A 17,573-nucleotide genomic window follows, 5' to 3' on the forward strand; every position below is an offset into this window, starting at 1 on the left:
GGAGATAAAGTCCCGTAGTGCACATGAAGAATATGTTAGGGAAGACAGTCTGGGTTAGTCCTGCCTCAGGCAAAGGCAAACCCATCCATGGGATTGCCTTTGCTCGAGGACCTGGGTGCACTTGGTGGGTGATGCGGAAGGATGGGGAAGTTCGATGTGTACTTCATGGGGACCGGATTTTGGGTGAGAATAGCCAATGAATGAAATTGTATGATGTTAATTGCTAGATGACCCTGCCACCGTGTATCCTCATTTCTATAACTGCTATTGGTTGTACTATAGTAAGAAGCACCCAAACTAATGACAGATGGACTCTGATAAAAACCTGAGTGAAGTGCAGCAGTGAATGGATCTGAACTGACCTCAGCAGCTTGCATCCAGCAACTTCATTGAGATCGACATCTTCAACCCATGGACCGTGGGCATGAGATGCACCAGATATAGAATCACAGAATCACAGAATCTTCAGTTGGAAGAGACCTTTGAGATCATCGAGTCCAACCACAAAAAAAACCCCAAAACAACAAAAAACCAAAACCAAAAAACCACCACACAACCCACACCCACACCCACCCACAAACAGACACAAATCAACAATCTTGGGCACTAGAGCATGCCCTGAAGTGCCATGTCTACACGCTTCTTAAATACCTCCAGGGATGGCGACTCCACCACCTCCCTGGGCAGACCGTTCCAGTGCCTGACCACTCTCTCAGTAAAGTAATTCTTCCTAATATCTAATCTAATCTAATTTAATCCTCCCCGATGCAACTTCAGACCATTTCCTCTGGTCCTGTCATTATTCCCTTGGGAGAAGAGGCCAACACCCACCTCTCTACAACCTCCTTTCAGGTAGTTGTAGAGGGCAATGAGGTCCCCCCTCAGCCTCCTCTTCTCCAAACTAAAAATGCCCAGTTCCCTCAGCCTCTCCTCATATGACTTGTTCTCTAGACCCCTCACCAGCTTGGTGGCTCTCCTCTGGACACGCTCCAGCACCTCAATGTCCTTCTTGTAGTGAGGGGCCCAGAACTGAACACAGTACTCAAGGTGAGGCCTCACCAGTGCCGAGTACAGAGGCATGATGACTTCCCTACTCCTGCTGGCCACGCTATTCCTGATACAGGCCAGGATGCTGTTGGCCGCCTTGGCCACCTGGGCACACTGCTGGCTCATGTTAAGCCAGCTGTCCACCAACACCCCCAGGTCCTTTTCTGCTGGGCAGCTTTTCAGCCTCTCTTTCCCAAGCCTGCAGTGTTGCCTGGGGTTGTTGTAACTGAAATGCAGGACCCGGCACTTGGCCTTATTAAACCTCATCCCATTGGCCTTGGCCCATTGATCCAGCCTGTCCAGGTCCCTCTGTAGAGCCTTCCTACCCTCAAGCAGATCAACACTCCCACCTAGTTTGGTGTCATCTGCAAACTTACTGAGGGTGCACTCAATCCCCTTATCTAGATCATCGATAAAGATATTAAACAAGACTGGCCCCAAAACTGAGCCCTGAGGGACACCACTGGTGACCGGCTGCCAACAAGATTTCACCCCATTAATTACAATTCTCTGGGCACAGCCGTGCAGCCAGTTTTTTACCCAGTGAAGAGTACACTTGTCTATGCCATGATTCGCCAGCTTCTCCAGGAGAACGCTGTGGGGGATGGTGTCAAAGGCCTTACCAAAGTCCAGGTAGACAACGTCCACAGCCTTCCCTGCATCGAGAAGGCAGGTCACACGGTCAGAGAAAGAGATCAAGTTGGTTAAGCACGACCTCCCTTTCATAAACCCATGCTGGCTGGCCCTGATCCCTTGGCTGCCCTGCACTTGCCATGAGAGTTCACTCAAGATGATCCTCTCCATAATCTTTCCCGGTACCGAGGTCAGGCTGACAGGCCTGTAGTTCCCCAGATCTTCCTTCTGTCCCTTCTTGTAGATGGGCGTCACGTTAGCCACCCTCCAGTCATCTGGAGCTCTCCTGTTGACCAGGATTGTTGATAGATGATGGAGAGAGGCTTGGTGAGCTCTCCCGCCAGCTCCCTGAGTACCCTTGGGTGAATCCCATCCGGCCCGATGGACTTATGCATGTCCAGGTGCATAAGGAGATCATTAACTACTTCCTCCTGGATTATGGGGGGGTTGTTCTGCTCTCCATCCTTATCTTCCATCTCAGGAGGCTGAACACCCTGGGGGTAGCTGATCCAACTATTGAAGACAGAGGCAAAGAAGGCATTAAGTATCTCAGCCTGCAAGCCCCAAAAATACAGAATGCAACAATCCAGCCCCCAACACCAACTTGCCTGCCCTGAGAGACTGTTCTAACAGATGGAGCCCAAAGTCATGGGTTAAATGAACTCAACAGACATTTTAGAGTGATTGCCCATAGACTAAGGACATTATATCTTTATGGATATATATGTACATATATATATATCTGACAGAGGAAGGTGATGGCATTTAATTGGAAACTGTAAAATCTGGGCATGTCATAGAAGGTATGGAATAAGGGATGGATAATGTCCTGGTTCCATCTGGGATAGAATTCTCCTCAGGATCTAGCAGGGACACAGGTATTCCATCCCATGTGAGCCATGCCCAGGGGGTAGCTGGCTGGGGGAGGGGGCAGGAAGCCACCACAGGGGAGTGGGCGGGGGCAGCCCAGTCGGGTCGGCGAGCAGTGGTATCGTAATCGTGGTTGTATATTCCTCTCTCAGTGTTATTGTTGTTGTTTTACTTTTTCCCCTTTGCTGTTCTGTTAAACTGCCTTTGTCTCAACCCACGAGTTTTGCCTTTTTCTTCCGATTCTCCCCTCATGGCTGTGGTGGTGGTGGGGGCGGTCTGGGTGGGGGGGGTGGTGGCGGTCCGAGACAGTGGCTGCCACCTGGTTCTTTGTTGCCCTCTGAGGCCAAACCACGACATGAGGTGAAGTCTCTATGCTCAAAGAGCAATTAAGACTGGCTTTGCTATCTTGTGCAACCCAGGGAAGTGAAGACTTGTCTGGATATCACAGGATGTATAAATTGGGGGATATAATAAACAGGGAGTCATAGAATCATAGAATCATAGAATCGTCTAGGTTGGAAAAGACCCTTGGGATCATCGAGTCCAACCATCTACCCTACTCTACAAAGTTCTCCCCTATACCATATCCCCCAACACCACATCTAAACGACTCTTAAACTCATCCAAGGATGGTGACTCAACCACCTCCCTGGGCAGCCTGTTCCAGTGTCTGATCACTCTTACTGTGAAGAATTTCTTCCTAATGTTCAGTCTAAACCTACCCTGTTGCAACTTGAAGCCATTCCCTCTTGTTCTATCGCTATTTGCTTGTGAGAAGAGACCAGCACCAACCTCTCTACAATGTCCTTTCAAGTAGTTGTAGAGAGTGATGAGGTCACCCCTCAGTCTCCTCTTCCTCAAACTAAACAGTCCCAGCTCCCTCAATCGTTCTTCGTACGACTTATTCTCCAGGCCCTTCACCAGCTTTGTTGCCCTCCTCTGTACCCACTCCAGCACCTCGATATCTCTCTTGGATTGAGGTGCCCAAAACTGGACACAATACTCCAGGTGTGGCCTCACCAGTGCTGAGTACAGGGGCACAATCACCTCCCTACTTCTGCTGGTCACACTATTTCTAATACAAGCCAGGATGCCATTGGCTTTCTTGGCCACCTGGGCACACTGCTGGCTCATATTCAGCCGCTTGTCAATTAGAACCCCCAAGTCCTTTTCCGCCAGGCAGCTTTCCAGCCACACTTCCCCAAGCCTGTACTGATGCACGGGGTTGTTGTGGCCCAAGTGCAGGACCTGGCACTTGGTCTTGTTGAAGTTCATACCATTAATGTTGGCCCATCGATCTAACCTATCTAGGTCTCTCTGTAGAGCTTCCCTGTCCTCATGCAGATAAACACTCCCGCTTAACTTGGTGTCATCTGCGAACTTGCTGATGATACACTCTATGTCCTTATCAAGATCATCAATGAAGACGTTAAACAGAAATGGTCCCAACAGTGAGCCCTGGGGAACACCACTTGTGACCGGCCGCCAGCTGGATTTAACTCCATTGAGCACCACTCTTTGGGACCGTCCAGACAGCCAGTGCTTGATCCAGCAGATCGTATGCTCGCCCAGGCCATGTGCAGCTAGTTTTTCCACTAGAATTCTATGGGAAACAGTGTCGAATGCTTTTTGAAAGTCCAGGTAGACAATATCAACAGCCTTTCCCTCATCCAATAATCGGGTCATCTTGTCATAGAAGGAGATCAGGTTTGTCTGGCAGGACCTGCCTTTCATAAACCCATGCTGACTAGGCCTGATCCCCTGGTTGCCCATTATATGGTTTGTGATGGCACTCAAGATGACCTGCTCCATGACCTTCCCTGGTATCGAGGTTAGACTGACAGGTCTATAGTTTCCTGGATCCTCCTTTTTGCCTTTCTTGTAGATGGGTGTTACATTTGCCACCCTCAAGTCCATTGGGACCTCCCCAGTTAGCCATGACTTCCTGTAAATGATGGAAAGCGGTTTGGCGAGCACGTCTGCCAACTCTTTCAGCACTCTTGGGTGTAGCCCATCCGGTCCCATAGACTTGTGTGCATCCAAACTGCGTAGCAGGTCACTGATCTCTTCCTCTTTAATTGTGATGCCCTCGTTCTGCTTCCCCTCCCTGTCCCCTAGCTCATGAGGCTGGGTGTCCAGGGAACAGCTAGTTCCACTGCTAAAGACTGAGGCAAAGTAGGCATTGAGCACCTCAGCCTTTTCCTCCTCCTTGGTGATTATGTTTCCTTCTGCATCCGATAAAGGAGGGAGATTTTCCCTAACCGTCCTTTTGTTGTTAATGAATTTATAGAAACATTTTTTATTATCCTTAACAGCTGTAGCTAGGTTGAGCTCTAGCTGCGCTTTGGCTCTTCTAATTTTCTCCCTGCATAGCTTCACTACCTCTTTATAGTTTTTGTGAGAGGCCTGCCCCCTCTTCCAAAGGTTGTAGACTCTCCTTTTCTTTCTGAGATCCAGCAAAAGGTCCCTATTTAGCCAGGCTGGTCTCCTTCCTCGCCTACTTGTTTTTCGGCACACGGGGACAGCCTGCTCTTGTGCCTTTAAGACTTCATGGGGAGCCAGGACAGTCCTGCTTTTTGTCAGCAAAGACAGTAAAATCAAGATAACAGAGACTCTGTGGTAGTTCTTTGTTTCCTCGAGAGGCTACCATACCCCATAACTGACCTTTGCCTCATTACCTGTGAAATGCATATTAGAGTTGACACCCCTGTATATGCTAATGAAGATTTTAGAGATCATGCTAAACACATAGGAGGGCAGACTTTGGTCTTTTCAAGAGCCTGCTTGATAGAGTCCCTTGGGAGGCAGCCCTGAAGGGCAAAGGAGTCCAGGAAGGCTGGACGTTTTTCAAGGAGGAAGTCTTAAAAGTGCAGGAGCAGGCTGTCCCTGTGTGCTGTAAAACAAGCCGTTGGGGGGAAAAGACTGACCTGGCTGAACAAAGAGATATGGTCACAACTCAGGGAAAAAAGGAGAGTTTACGGCCTTTGGAAAAAGAGGCAGGCCACTCAGGAAGATTACAAAGGTGTAGTAAAGTTATGTAGGGAAAAGATTAGAAAGGCCAAAGCCCAACTAGAACTTAACCTGGGCTTGGATGTTAAAAACAATAAAAAGAATTTCTATAAATATATTAGTAACAAGAGGAGAACTCGGGAGAATCTCCATCCTCTATTGGACGCAGGAGGTAACATAGTGACAAAGGATGAGGAGAAGGCTGAGGTACTTAATGCCTTCTTTGCCTCAGTCTTTAGTAGTAGAGTTGGTTGTTCCCTGAGTACCCAGACCCCTGAGCTAGCAGATAGGGGCGGGGAGCACAATGAAGCCCCCGTAATCCAAAGGGAGGTGGTGAGGGACCTGCTCCAACACCTGGATACAAAGTCTATGGGGCCAGATGGGACCCACCCGAGGGTTCTGAGGGAGCTGGCGGAAGTGCTCACTGAGCCACTTTCCATCATTTAACAACAGTCCTGGCAAACTGGGGAGGTCTGGCGTCTAGCAAATATGACACCCATCCACAAGAAGGGCTGGAAGGATGATCCGGGGAATTACAGGCCTGTCAGTCTGACCTCGGTGCCTGGGAAGGTCATGGAACATCATCCTGAGTGCCATTATGCAGTGCATGAAGGATGCCCAGGTGATCAGTCCCAGCCAGCACGGGTTCACGAGGGGCAGGTCCTGCTTGACAAACCTGATCTCCTTCTATGACAAGGTGACTCGCTTGGTGGATGAGGGAAAGGCTGTGGATGTTGTTTACCTGGACTTTAGCAAGGCCTTTGATACAGTCTCCCACAGTATCCTCCTGGAGAAACTGGCTGCCCGTGGCTTGGATGGGAGTACTCTCCGCTGGGTTAAAAACTGGCTGGAGGGCCGGGCCCAGAGAGTGGTGGTGAATGGAGTTAAATCCAGTTGGCAGCCAGTCACGAGTGGTGTCTCCCGGGGTGGGGGGTATTGGGGCCGGTTCTCTTTAACATCTTTATCAATGATCTGGATGAGGGGATTGAGTGCACCCTCAGTAAGTTTGCAGATGACACCAAACTAGGTGGGAGTGTCGACCTGCTGGAGGGTAGAAAGGCTCTGCAGAGGGTTCTGGACAGGCTGGACTGATGGGACGAGGCCAATGGTATGAGATACAACAATGCCAAGTGCCAGGTCCTGCACTTGGGTCACAATAATCCCATGCAGTATTACAAGCTTGGGGAAGAGTGGCTGAAAAGCTGCCTGGCAGAAAAGGACCTGGGGGTGTTGGTCAACTGTCGGCTGAACATGAGCCAGCAGTGTGCCCAAGTAGCCAAGAAGGCCAACAGCATCCTGGCCTGTATCAAGAACAGTGTGGTGAGTAGGACTCGGGAGGTGATCATCCCCCTGTACTCGGCACTGGTGAGGCCCCACCTCGAGTACTGTGTCCAGTTTTGGGCCCCTTACCACAAAAAAGACATTGAGGTGCTGGAGCGGGTCCAGAGAAGGGCAACGAAGCTGGTGAGGGGTCTGAAGAATGTCTTATGAGGAGAGGCTGAGGGAGCTGGGGCTGTTGAGCCTGGAGAAAAGGAGGCTGAGGGGAGACCTTATAGCTCTCTACAACTACCTGAAAGGAGGGTGTAGAGAGGTGGGGGTCGGTCTCTTCTCCCAAGTCACAGGCGATAGAACAAGAAGAAATGGCCTCAAGTTGTGCCAGGGGGGGTTCAGATTGGATATTAGGAAGAATTTTTACACTGAAAGGGTTATCAAGCATTGGAATGGGCTGCCCAGGGGAGTGGTTGAGGCACCATCCCTGGACGTACTTAAAAGACGGGTAGACATAGTGCCTAGTGACATCGTGTAGTGATAGGTTTTTTATCAGAGTTAGGTTGATGGTTGGACTAGATGATCTTAAAGGCCCCTTTCAACCTAGACAATTCTATGATTCTATGTATGACTGTAGCACTAGTCTCTGTGCCCAAATCATATTGCACATCACCTAGGGGAGGGAAACCTCATAATTTTGGGGATGAAAGACAGAGAAAATAAATGACTGTTAAATTGGGAGAGAAGAAACTTGATACCTGACGGACCAGTCAATGAGCTGCATTCTCTTCCTCCACCCCAGCCAGGGACACCTTTCTGGGTAAGCACTGTGCCTTTCACCCTCTGGTGAATGTTAACCCTGCGTTGTTGTACTATCATTACTTTTGCTAGCAATATTAACCTTAATTAATTAGCGCTATTGTAGTTAGTGAATTTATCAATGGCAATCTCAAATCTGTTCTGTCGCTCTCAATAAAATAAGTAATTTTGATTATTTGTGAATCTGACTCAGTGAAAGTCCTTTGCTGGGACTCTGACAGCAAATCAGTGAAAGTCCTGGGACTCTGACAGTCAAATATCAAAACTACAGTCCTTTTATGTGACACCCTCAGCTGGCCCCAGCCCTGACAGAGCTGGTAACAGCCTTTCTCTATCCCTTCACCCCTCTCCCAAACCACAAAAAGATCTGATTGACTCCACTCCTCACTCCTGATGGCCTTCACCAGCAAGACCAACATTTCTGTAAACACCCACTGGGGTGGAACCTGTCAACTAACATGTCCTGCCAGGTCTCCTCTGGGATGTGCCCAGATTTTCCTGCCCTTTGCCCTCTCCACCCTCCCCAGCCCCTTACCTGAGGTTGGTGTCATGGAGGCAGCCGCCAGGCCATTCATGTTCAGAGCTGCCATCTGTTGCATCTGGGCCACAGCAAAGGCTGCCATGGGGTTCAGGTAGCCACCCTGCGCCACGGACACCATGATCGCAGCTTGCTGCTGCATCAGCTGGAACAAAGAGAGCAGGGAAAAAATATCACGCAGTCACCTGCAGGGCAGCTCGTGGCACTGGCACCAGGATGGGGACCCGGTGAGGGTGTGAGGCATCCCTCTGTTTGGACATGTCAGCTCACCATGCCTGTGGTATCCCCCAGCCTTGGCCTTCCTTCTGACTATAGGGGCTGGAGGCAAAGTGCATCTTTGTATCTTGAGGTCTTTATGGTCCCCATCCCCACGATGTGTTCTCCAATGTGGAGGTCTCCCATGAGTTGAACTCAGTCCTCTGACTACCTCGCCCTTTCCTGATGTGAAAGGCAGAGAAAAGACTTTATAAGTTCCTGAGCGGAGAGGCTTCATGGCTTACATTGCTTATAGCAAAGCTCTGGGAAAGCCCTGGTGGCTGCTGATGGGAGACCAATGTATGTGGAACAGCGGGGAGAAGGGCAGCTCTAGGGGAAGCAAGCTTAGCTAGTTCTCTGGGGATAACCTGATTTGTTTTAATCTGTCAGTGACAAAACACAGTTTTTCTTATGCTGCTGGGAGGCCTCTGGTGGGCACTGAGCAAAACCATGATCAAACCTTCTAACCAGATTACAGCACCTATTTCTAACACAACCAAGCAGAGACTCCCGAAAGAGCTATACAAGACAAGGGAACTCCCCTACTTTAGCAAGATTAATACTGTGTAGTGGGAAAACCCCTTCCCTGTGGTTTTGATCTGGAATGACTTCCTTAATTATATTTTTTTTTCCAGAGAGTCATCAAAATGCTGCTTATTTTAGGACACCTACAAAAGGCAGAAATGAGGAACCCGGGCTATATTTTCAGGCATTTGGGTTTTGGAGTAGAAGGGTGATGAATGGTTATGCATGCTGGAAATGCTTCTTACATTAAAACCAGACTTTGCTATCATCAGACTTTGCTATTATTATTTTACACTCTGAACCTAGCACACAGTTGTTGCAGTTCATGTGTACAGTACGGCTGCAGTAGGCTTGTAAAATGCTCCTAGTGTGAAGGAGAAGGCAGCTTGGATGAAACTGCCTCTTGTCCCCTCCCCTGGAGCTGTATGAGGAGCCAGAAGAGGTATGTCTGAGTCTATATCCAACATCCAACCCCCACTAGAGACTGGTGTTGGATGCTTAGAGAAAGTGTGGGGGAAAGAGTATGAGCAGAGAGCGTAACCCCATTCTGTGCATTCCCTAGCCTCCAGTAATGCATGAGAAACACAGAGAAAAGACAGCAAAGGCAAGACTGGGACTGTCCCCAGCCCTTGCAACTGTGCCCATCTCAGAGAGATGCTACTTTGATCAGCAGAGCTAGACATTTCCTATAGGCACAGATCTTGGCCATCATTTCTGCAACCAGCCAGTTATATACTCAGCTGTCCCCAGGTGAAAATACCTGTCATGGTTTGAGGTAAAACAGAACAAATTTTCTGTTTAGTAGTTTTTCTTTTTAGCTAAGCCTCTTCTAACTCTCTGAAACTCTGAGAATGGGTTGGGGCCACAGAGCACTAATCAGAAAGGCAGCAGCCGTATTATCTCAGACTGATCCAAGGGGACGGAGAGGAGCTTTTCCCTTCCTCAGCTGAAAGGACGTATTTCCTTTTGCTTCTCTTACTTCCTTGGCATGATTTTTGCCTCAGCATTTAGAGCTTTTTCCCATCCAATTTTATGGATTCATTCCCTCTTTCCTCCAGCCTGGTCTTTACTATTGCTCAAATATTTATTTTCTGAGGAGACCAGGAGATGCTACCGCACTGGTTCATGCCCATGGGCAGCACCTCAAGAGCTATGAGCCTGCAGTCCCCATCCCAGGGCTTGACAACCGATGGGGCAATTGGAGAGGCACTGGTAAGGCCATTCAAAGTATGAGGAGGGGTGGTAGTGATAGCTGATCAACAGAGAGAGATGGGAGGATTCATCTCACACACCTCTGCTGCTTCAAGTATAGCCATCAGGTACCTCCACAGGCTTATCTATTCTATCCTAGCATTGGAGATTAAGATAAAAAACAGCAAAGAATGCAGTTTTGCAGCACAGCTGTGTCAAAGCAAGAGCTTGCCGATGCACATCTCCCTCTCCATGTCTTGCTGCTACCTTTGTACCAGGACAGATGCTCACCCAATGCTGCTGAGCACCAGCTCAAGGGCAACACCAGCAGAATGTTAACCGCACAGTACAAAACCGCAGTGCTTACTCCCAGTTTTCCTCCCACAAGTGGTTCCCTGTGTGGTCACTGTCAGTCTAGTGGCGTGGGGTGAGGACACGTGGCCAGAGATGGGGTTGGGAATAGGATGGCTGCTTTTGGCATCAAGTGACTGTTAGACAGCAGGGTCATGCAACTGCACTCAACAGAAGGAAATATTATCCTTTTCTTACGGGAGGAACAGGTGCATAAAGAGATGAAGTGACTTACTCAAGGCCAAAACCTCCTGCTAGCAATAGGACAAGGATGCTACAGCCTGCCTTCCCCAGCCCCCCCAAAAAATACATGTGAAACTGAAGAAGGGGAAGAGGAGAGAAAAGTATTATTTCTGATGCGGTCTTTTTGAAATAACATGATCATTGCCCTTGGAGAAAGCTTACTCTGAATGTAATGACCTTCTCATTTTTTTCAGTGTTATTTTCTATCCTTGTCTCTGAACCACATGACATTTTGTTTGACTTTTCATATTCTTCATTCAGTAATAATAATAAAAGTAATAACAGCATCCCACGCTTCCCACCTCTAACGAGCTGTACAAACACTTAGCTAATCAATCCTCATGGTATCCCTGTGATAGAAAGAGGTAAGTAAAGTGATCAGTCAAGCAGTAAGAGGACTCATATTTGGTAAAATCACAGAATTGACAAATTCACATCTGTTTTACCTAGCTGGCCATTGGGAAATAAACCCAAAAACATCTCCCAAGCCTTCAAACAAGCAGAAGATATTCCGTAAAAAATCAGAATGGTCCTTCAGATATTTTTAGTGTCTTCTTGGAAACAGAAATTTCTGCTTCAAAAATAAAATTTAAATTTAATTAAGATTTAAAAAAAAAAAAACTAAACAAATGCGCCACACCTGGATTCATGTGTCTTAGTGTCTTTCCAAAGTCTGATACACAATAGTTTGGATTTCTAACTTCCTGAGAACTGTGGAAAAAAACCAAAACCTAAAAAAAAATATGTATATAGAGCCCAAATCTAAGTGTTCATTATTTCTGAATTACCAGGGAACTGATGATCAGAAATATGGTATTAGCTCTGCTAAGAAATATTATGGCTTCAAAATAGCTTCCTCTTCTGGAAAAGATCAGAACAAGTGATTTGCATAACAGGTAATATTTATCAAATATACTGTCCCATTTTGGTCATTTAAATATAATAACTATTATATGCAGAAGATAGTCTATATTCAGTAAATTTTCCCTGATTTCATAGGGCTAGCTGAATTTTTTTAATTATCTTTCAAAAATAATTTCACAGTATGAATTGAATATATGTTGGAAGAACCGATTCTTCCCTTCAGCACTACCTCATATCATTTAGCAGAAATATCCTTTCATCTCCACAGGAGCTAGGACAAGGAGGCAGAGGGGAGTACCTACGCTTTTATGGTCAGCATGGTAGTTGCTGCTGCCCTAACTTCCCAAGGTGACCACTTATGGCGACTGAATGCTATGCAGTGCTGGATGTTCCCATATTTGTTGCAGTTTTTGTCTGCAGTTCAGGAGCTGCAGCCTTTTGTACTTTTTCAGATTGAAGGGAGCTGGGATTTACTGATGGGAAAGGACTTGCTCCAGGCCAAAAAGCAAATGCTACCGTTGCCTATGTTGCCCCTGTCCCCATCTGTTTTTACTCACTAACTCTATGCCTGTCCCCTACTGCAGGATGCAATCAGTCCCATGGCTGGAATTTGGCCAGGAGACCGTGGCTAACACTCCCACCCCATGTTTTATGAAAACTTGATTTATGACTTTGATCTTATTTTAAATAATTTAAAAATTAAATAATTTATACAGTATCTGTCACTTTCCAAGGCTCCTTCCTTTGTTCTTGCTTTGCTCTTCTGCATTTTCCCATCCTGACTTGTATTAGAAATAGTGTGACCAGCAGAAGTAGGGAGGTGATTGTGCCCCTGTACTCAGCACTGGTGAGGCCACACCTGGAGTATTGTGTCCAGTTTTGGGCACCTCAATACAAGAGAGATATCGAGGTGCTGGAGCGGGTACAGAGGAGGGCAACAAAGCTGGTGAAGGGCCTGGAGAATAAGTCGTACGAAGAACGATTGAGGGAGCTGGGACTGTTTAGTTTGAGGAAGAGGAGACTGAGGGGTGACCTCATCACTCTCTACAACTACTTGAAAGGACATTGTAGAGAGGTTGGTGCTGGTCTCTTCTCACAAGCAAATAGCAATAGAACAAGAGGGAATGGCTTCAAGTTGCAACAGGGTAGGTTTAGACTGAACATTAGGAAGAAATTCTTCACAGTAAGAGTGATCAGACACTGGAACAGGCTGCCCAGGGAGGTGGTTGAGTCACCATCCTTGGATGAGTTTAAGAGTCGTTTAGATGTGGTGTTGGGGGATATGGTGTAGGGGAGAACTTTGTAGAGTAGGGTAGATGGTTGGACTCGATGATCCCAAGGGTCTTTTCCAACCTAGATGATTCTATGATCTTCCCAACCCTTTTTGGTCTGCACATGTTTCTTTTTCTGAATGGTGGGGCAGCTGTGACATGAGACAGCCACTAACTATTTGCCACTTTCTTCATGGAAAGAAGACCTTCAGGAATTTTTGCCACTGTTGCTTATTTGGGCCAGGACTATACTACCACCATTCATAGTCTGGTTTGGCTTTTACTTTTCATGATTTTGGACTTGGACACCCCATCTCTTACCAGGGACTAAGAAGGTGTGCTGTGTTGCTCTGAGCTGGAGTGTGTGCCTGCAGGTTTGTTCTCAACTAGCAGCAAATCAAAGGTGGTGCCACTTAGCATCAGTCTCCTTCTCTCCAGGCTGAGTTCAGATCTATACCTCAGGCTGGCCTTAACTGAGACTGCAGAAACAACTATCGATACCCAGCTGATGTATATCCACAGTAACCTGACAACAAAAAGGGCTGGTGCCCTATATGTGTGTGAACTAAAATAAATATTTGCCCCTTAAAAGGGGAAGTTAAATGAGTATGGGAAGATATTGCTGAAAAGACAAAACCTAAAACAATAAAAAAAACCCTGAAACAAATTAGTATAGGGGCACTGGGAGCTTTAGGCAGCCATGAAACCTGACTTGCCTTGAGCTGCACACAAAAGAGGTGAGGTGGGTCTGATGTGACTTTTTATGTTGCTGAAACAGCACACAGAGTGCCAAGCTTTGTCTGGTCCGCTTGCAGGTGGCACATAAGGAGGGGAGGCAAAAACCACAAACAGAGGAGAACTCCCTTTGCTTCCTGATTTTTTTTTTACCTTTGTATCTGAGACCATATGGCTGCTGAACCCAAGGACTAGCTGCTTAGCCAAGAGAGGCTGTCACTGTTATCAAGGTTAAAGTTGCTTAAGCTGAGGTTGAGTGGCTTGGCAGCAAGCAGCAGCAGGGAGTGAACTGTGACATGGCCATTTGCTGAGCTGCAAAGGAGGTAACTTAAAGAGGAGCTGGAGCCCAAAGCAGTCCTGGTGGCAACACTAACGACTATCAGTCAAACACTGATGGACTGAGACACTTTCTGCCTCTCCTCAGTGGTGCTGCTGGGTTTGCAAATCCATGGCTGCCCACTAATCTCTCAAACAGCTGCATCACGTAGGTTTCTGCTGCACTGGCAACCTTGATGCATGGAGACCTTTTTGCAGGAGCTAATGCAGACCCAGTGATGTGCATGCTGCCTCTTTGGGGGAGATTCAGCAAGAAACTGCTGCCTAGGAGACTTGGCAACCTCCTCCATGGGGACAGACCATTAGAAACTATTGATTAACCAGCTCTCATGGGCTTGCTTGGGAACTCGTATATGGAGACATCAGTCAAGACTGCAGTGGGATAGCTAGGAGGACAGGTTATGAGTACAAATCAGAGAGCTTAGTGTCTCATGCTAGTCCTGGCCTTACTACTAAGCATTGAGACAGTTCTTCAGCTTGTGTTACCATCATACTCCTGTGTGAAAACCCATGGAGAGAAAGCAACAGAGAGAGCTGTGTCCCTGAGGGAGAAGGGAAAATAAATGTCTGATCATCAGCTTTATCTGTACATGGGCAAATGAGACCAGGGGGTCAAACAATTCACCCAAAGTCACACGAGTTGCTGGTGGCAGTGGCATCAGCTGTCACTGCTGTCCTGCTCTTGCATTTTCACTGTTTCACCTTCCCTCTTCTTGACTTGCCTTAGCTCTTCAACTTCAGTTTGGGCTGAATAAAACTGCTCCCCCTTTCCCTCTCCCCGTATTGATCTCTCCATCTCCCGCTGGCATTTGCGAGGTGCCAATCACCTCAAGGCTCTTGTCCTGCTGGGGAATTTCAACCACCCCAACATCTGCTGGAAAAGCAACATGTTGAGCTGTAGACAATCCAGGAGGTTCCTGGAGTGCCTCAACAATAACTTCCTAAGACAGGAAATAGACATCCCTACCCAAGGGGATGTGATACTGGACCTGATAGTCACCAATGCAAGTGAGCTCATCAGGGATGTCAAGATTGGAGGCAGCCTGGGCTGCAGCGATCATGCCCTGGTGGAGTTCACGGTCCTAAGGGATATGTGTCAGACAAGGAGCATAGTCAGGACCCTGAATTTTAGAAAAACAAACCACCAGCTCTTCAAGGAGTTAGTCAAAAGGACCCCCTGGGAAATGGTCCTCAGGGACAAGGGGGCAGAACAGATCTGGCAGATCTTTAAGGATGCTTTCCATAGAGCACAAGAGCTCTTGATCCCCAGGTGTAAGAAATCGAGCAAGAAAGGGAAGAGACCAGCATGGCTGAGTCAGGACGTGCTGGTCAAACAAAAAGGCAAGAAGGAACTGCACAGACAGTTCAGGCAGGATCAGGTATCCTGGGAAGAGTATAGGGATGCTGCCCGGTTATGTAGGAATGAGGTCAGGAAGGCCAAGGCGCGGCTGGAGCTGAACTTGGCAAGGGATGCTAAGAACAACAAGAAGGACTTCTAAAGGTACGTCAACCAGAAAAGGAAGGTTAAAGAAAGCATCCCCCTCATGATGAGCAAGAATGGGAAGCTAGTAACAACAGACAAGGAGAAGGCTGAGGTTCTCAATGACTTTTTTGCCTTGGTCTTCACTGCCAACCTCTCTCCTCACACCTCCCGAGTTGAAGGACCAGGCAGAAACAGGGGCTATGAGAAAGAAGAACCGCCCACTGTAGGAGAAGATCAGGTTTGAGACCTTCTAAGGAACCTGAAGGTACATAAGTCCATGGGACCTGATGAAATCCACCCAAGGGTCCTGAGGGAGCTGGCGGACGAAGTTGCTAAGCCTCTTTCCATTATATTTGAAAAGTCGTGGCAGTCTGGTGAAGTTCCCACTGACTGGAAAAGGGGAAACATAGCCCCCATTTTCAAAAAGGAAGATCCAGGGAACTACCGGCCAGTCCATTTCACCTTTGTGCCCAGCAAGATCATGGAGCAGATCCTCCTGGAATCTCTGCTAAGGCACGTGGAAAATAAGGAGGTGATTGGTGACAACCAACATGGCTTCACCAAGGGCAAGTCATGTCTGACAAATATGGTGGCCTTCTACGATGTTGCTACAGCATTGGTAGATAAGGGCAGAGCAACAGACGTCATCTCCCTGGACTTATGCAAAGCGTTTGACACTGTCCTACATGACATCCTGGTCTCTAAACTAGAGAGACATGGATTTGATGGATGGACCACTCGATGGATAAGGAATTGGCTAGATGGCCTCACTCAAAGGGTTGCGGTCAACAGCTCAATGTCCAAGTGGCGGCCAGTGACGAGTGGTGTTCCTCAGGGGTCAGTACTGGGACCAGTGCTGTTTAATGTCTTTGTTGGAGACATGGACAGTGGGATAGAGTGCACCCTCAGCAAGTTTTCCAATGACACCAAGCTGTGTGGCACAGTTGCCACTCTGGAGGGAAAGCATGCCATCCAGAGGGACCTGGACAGGCTCAAGAGGTGGGCCTGTGCAAACCTCATGAAGTTCAACCAGGCCAAGTGCAGGGTCCTGCACCTGGGATGTGGCACTCCCAGGCACAAATACAGGCTGGGCAGAGAATGGATTGAGAGTAGCCCTGAGGAGAAGGACTTGGGAGTGCTCATGGATGAGAAGCTCAACGTGAGCTGGCAATGTGCGCTGGCAGCCCAGAAAGCCAACTGTATCCTGGGCAGTGTGGCCAGCAGGTCGCGGGAGGTGATTCTCCCCCTCTGCTCCGCTCTGGTGAGACCCCACCTGGAGTACTGTGTCCAGCTTTGGACTCCTCAGCCCAGGGAGGACATGGACCTGTTGGAATGGGTCTAGAGGAGGGCCATGAAAATGGTCAGAGGGCTGGAGCACCTCTGCTACATAGACAGGCTGAGAGAGTTGGGATTGTTCAGCCTGGAGAAGAGAACGCTCTGGGGAGACCTTATAGCAGCCTTCCAGTACCTAAAGGGGGCCTACAGGAGAGATGGGGAGGGACTCTTTATCAGGGAGTGGAGCGATAGGAAGAGGGGTAATGGTTTTAAACTGAAAGAGGGGAGATTTAGATTAGATACTAGGAAGAAATTCTTTACTGTGAGGGTGGTGAGGCCCTGGAAGAGGTTGCCCAGAAAAGTTGTGGATGCCCCATCCCTGGAGGTGTTCAAGACCAGGCTGGATGGGGCTTTGAGCAACCTGGTCTAGTGGGAGGTGTCCCTGCCCATGGCAGGTGTGTTGGAACTCAATGATCTTTAAGGTCCCTTCCAACCCTAACCATTCTATGATTCTATGATCACCCTGATATCTAAGAGCCAGTACTCCAAGGTGTATTAATTGGGACTGAGGGAACAGCATAGAGCCTCGGTGCTCCCTTCCTTCCCTTTTGTTTGAGACTGTGAGATGAAGCAGATAGTAAGAGACTCAGATAGGGAGGCTGATTGAGAGACAGCATCTGAGTCTAATCTGGGTGTTCATGCGCCACATAGAAATGTGATCCGATTGTTTAGACAGCTCTGAAGTCCCCAGTGTAATTGGCATCACCAGCTTGTCATATCCAATGGGTCAAGATCTAAAACTTATTCTTTCCCCCTTATTAGCATGTTTACCATGAAAAAAGAGAGGATGGGTCCAATT

At 47.9% G+C, this 17,573-nt stretch overlaps 1 protein-coding gene across 48 annotated transcripts in view; it reads right to left on the reverse strand.

Moving 5' to 3' along the window:
* Positions 1–17,573, reverse strand: part of LOC141476573 (CUGBP Elav-like family member 4) — an 800,950-nt gene that overhangs the window by 91,490 nt on the left and 691,887 nt on the right. For all 48 annotated transcript variants that reach the window (XM_074165334.1, XM_074165331.1, XM_074165308.1 and 45 more), the window contains one exon: positions 8,183–8,330. In XM_074165334.1, coding sequence (XP_074021435.1) covers positions 8,183–8,330 — 148 coding nt within the window. The remainder of the gene's footprint in view (positions 1–8,182; positions 8,331–17,573) is intronic.

This window comes from Numenius arquata, chromosome W (genome assembly GCF_964106895.1).
Source record: "Numenius arquata chromosome W, bNumArq3.hap1.1, whole genome shotgun sequence".
NCBI classification, from domain to species: Eukaryota; Metazoa; Chordata; class Aves; order Charadriiformes; family Scolopacidae; genus Numenius; species Numenius arquata.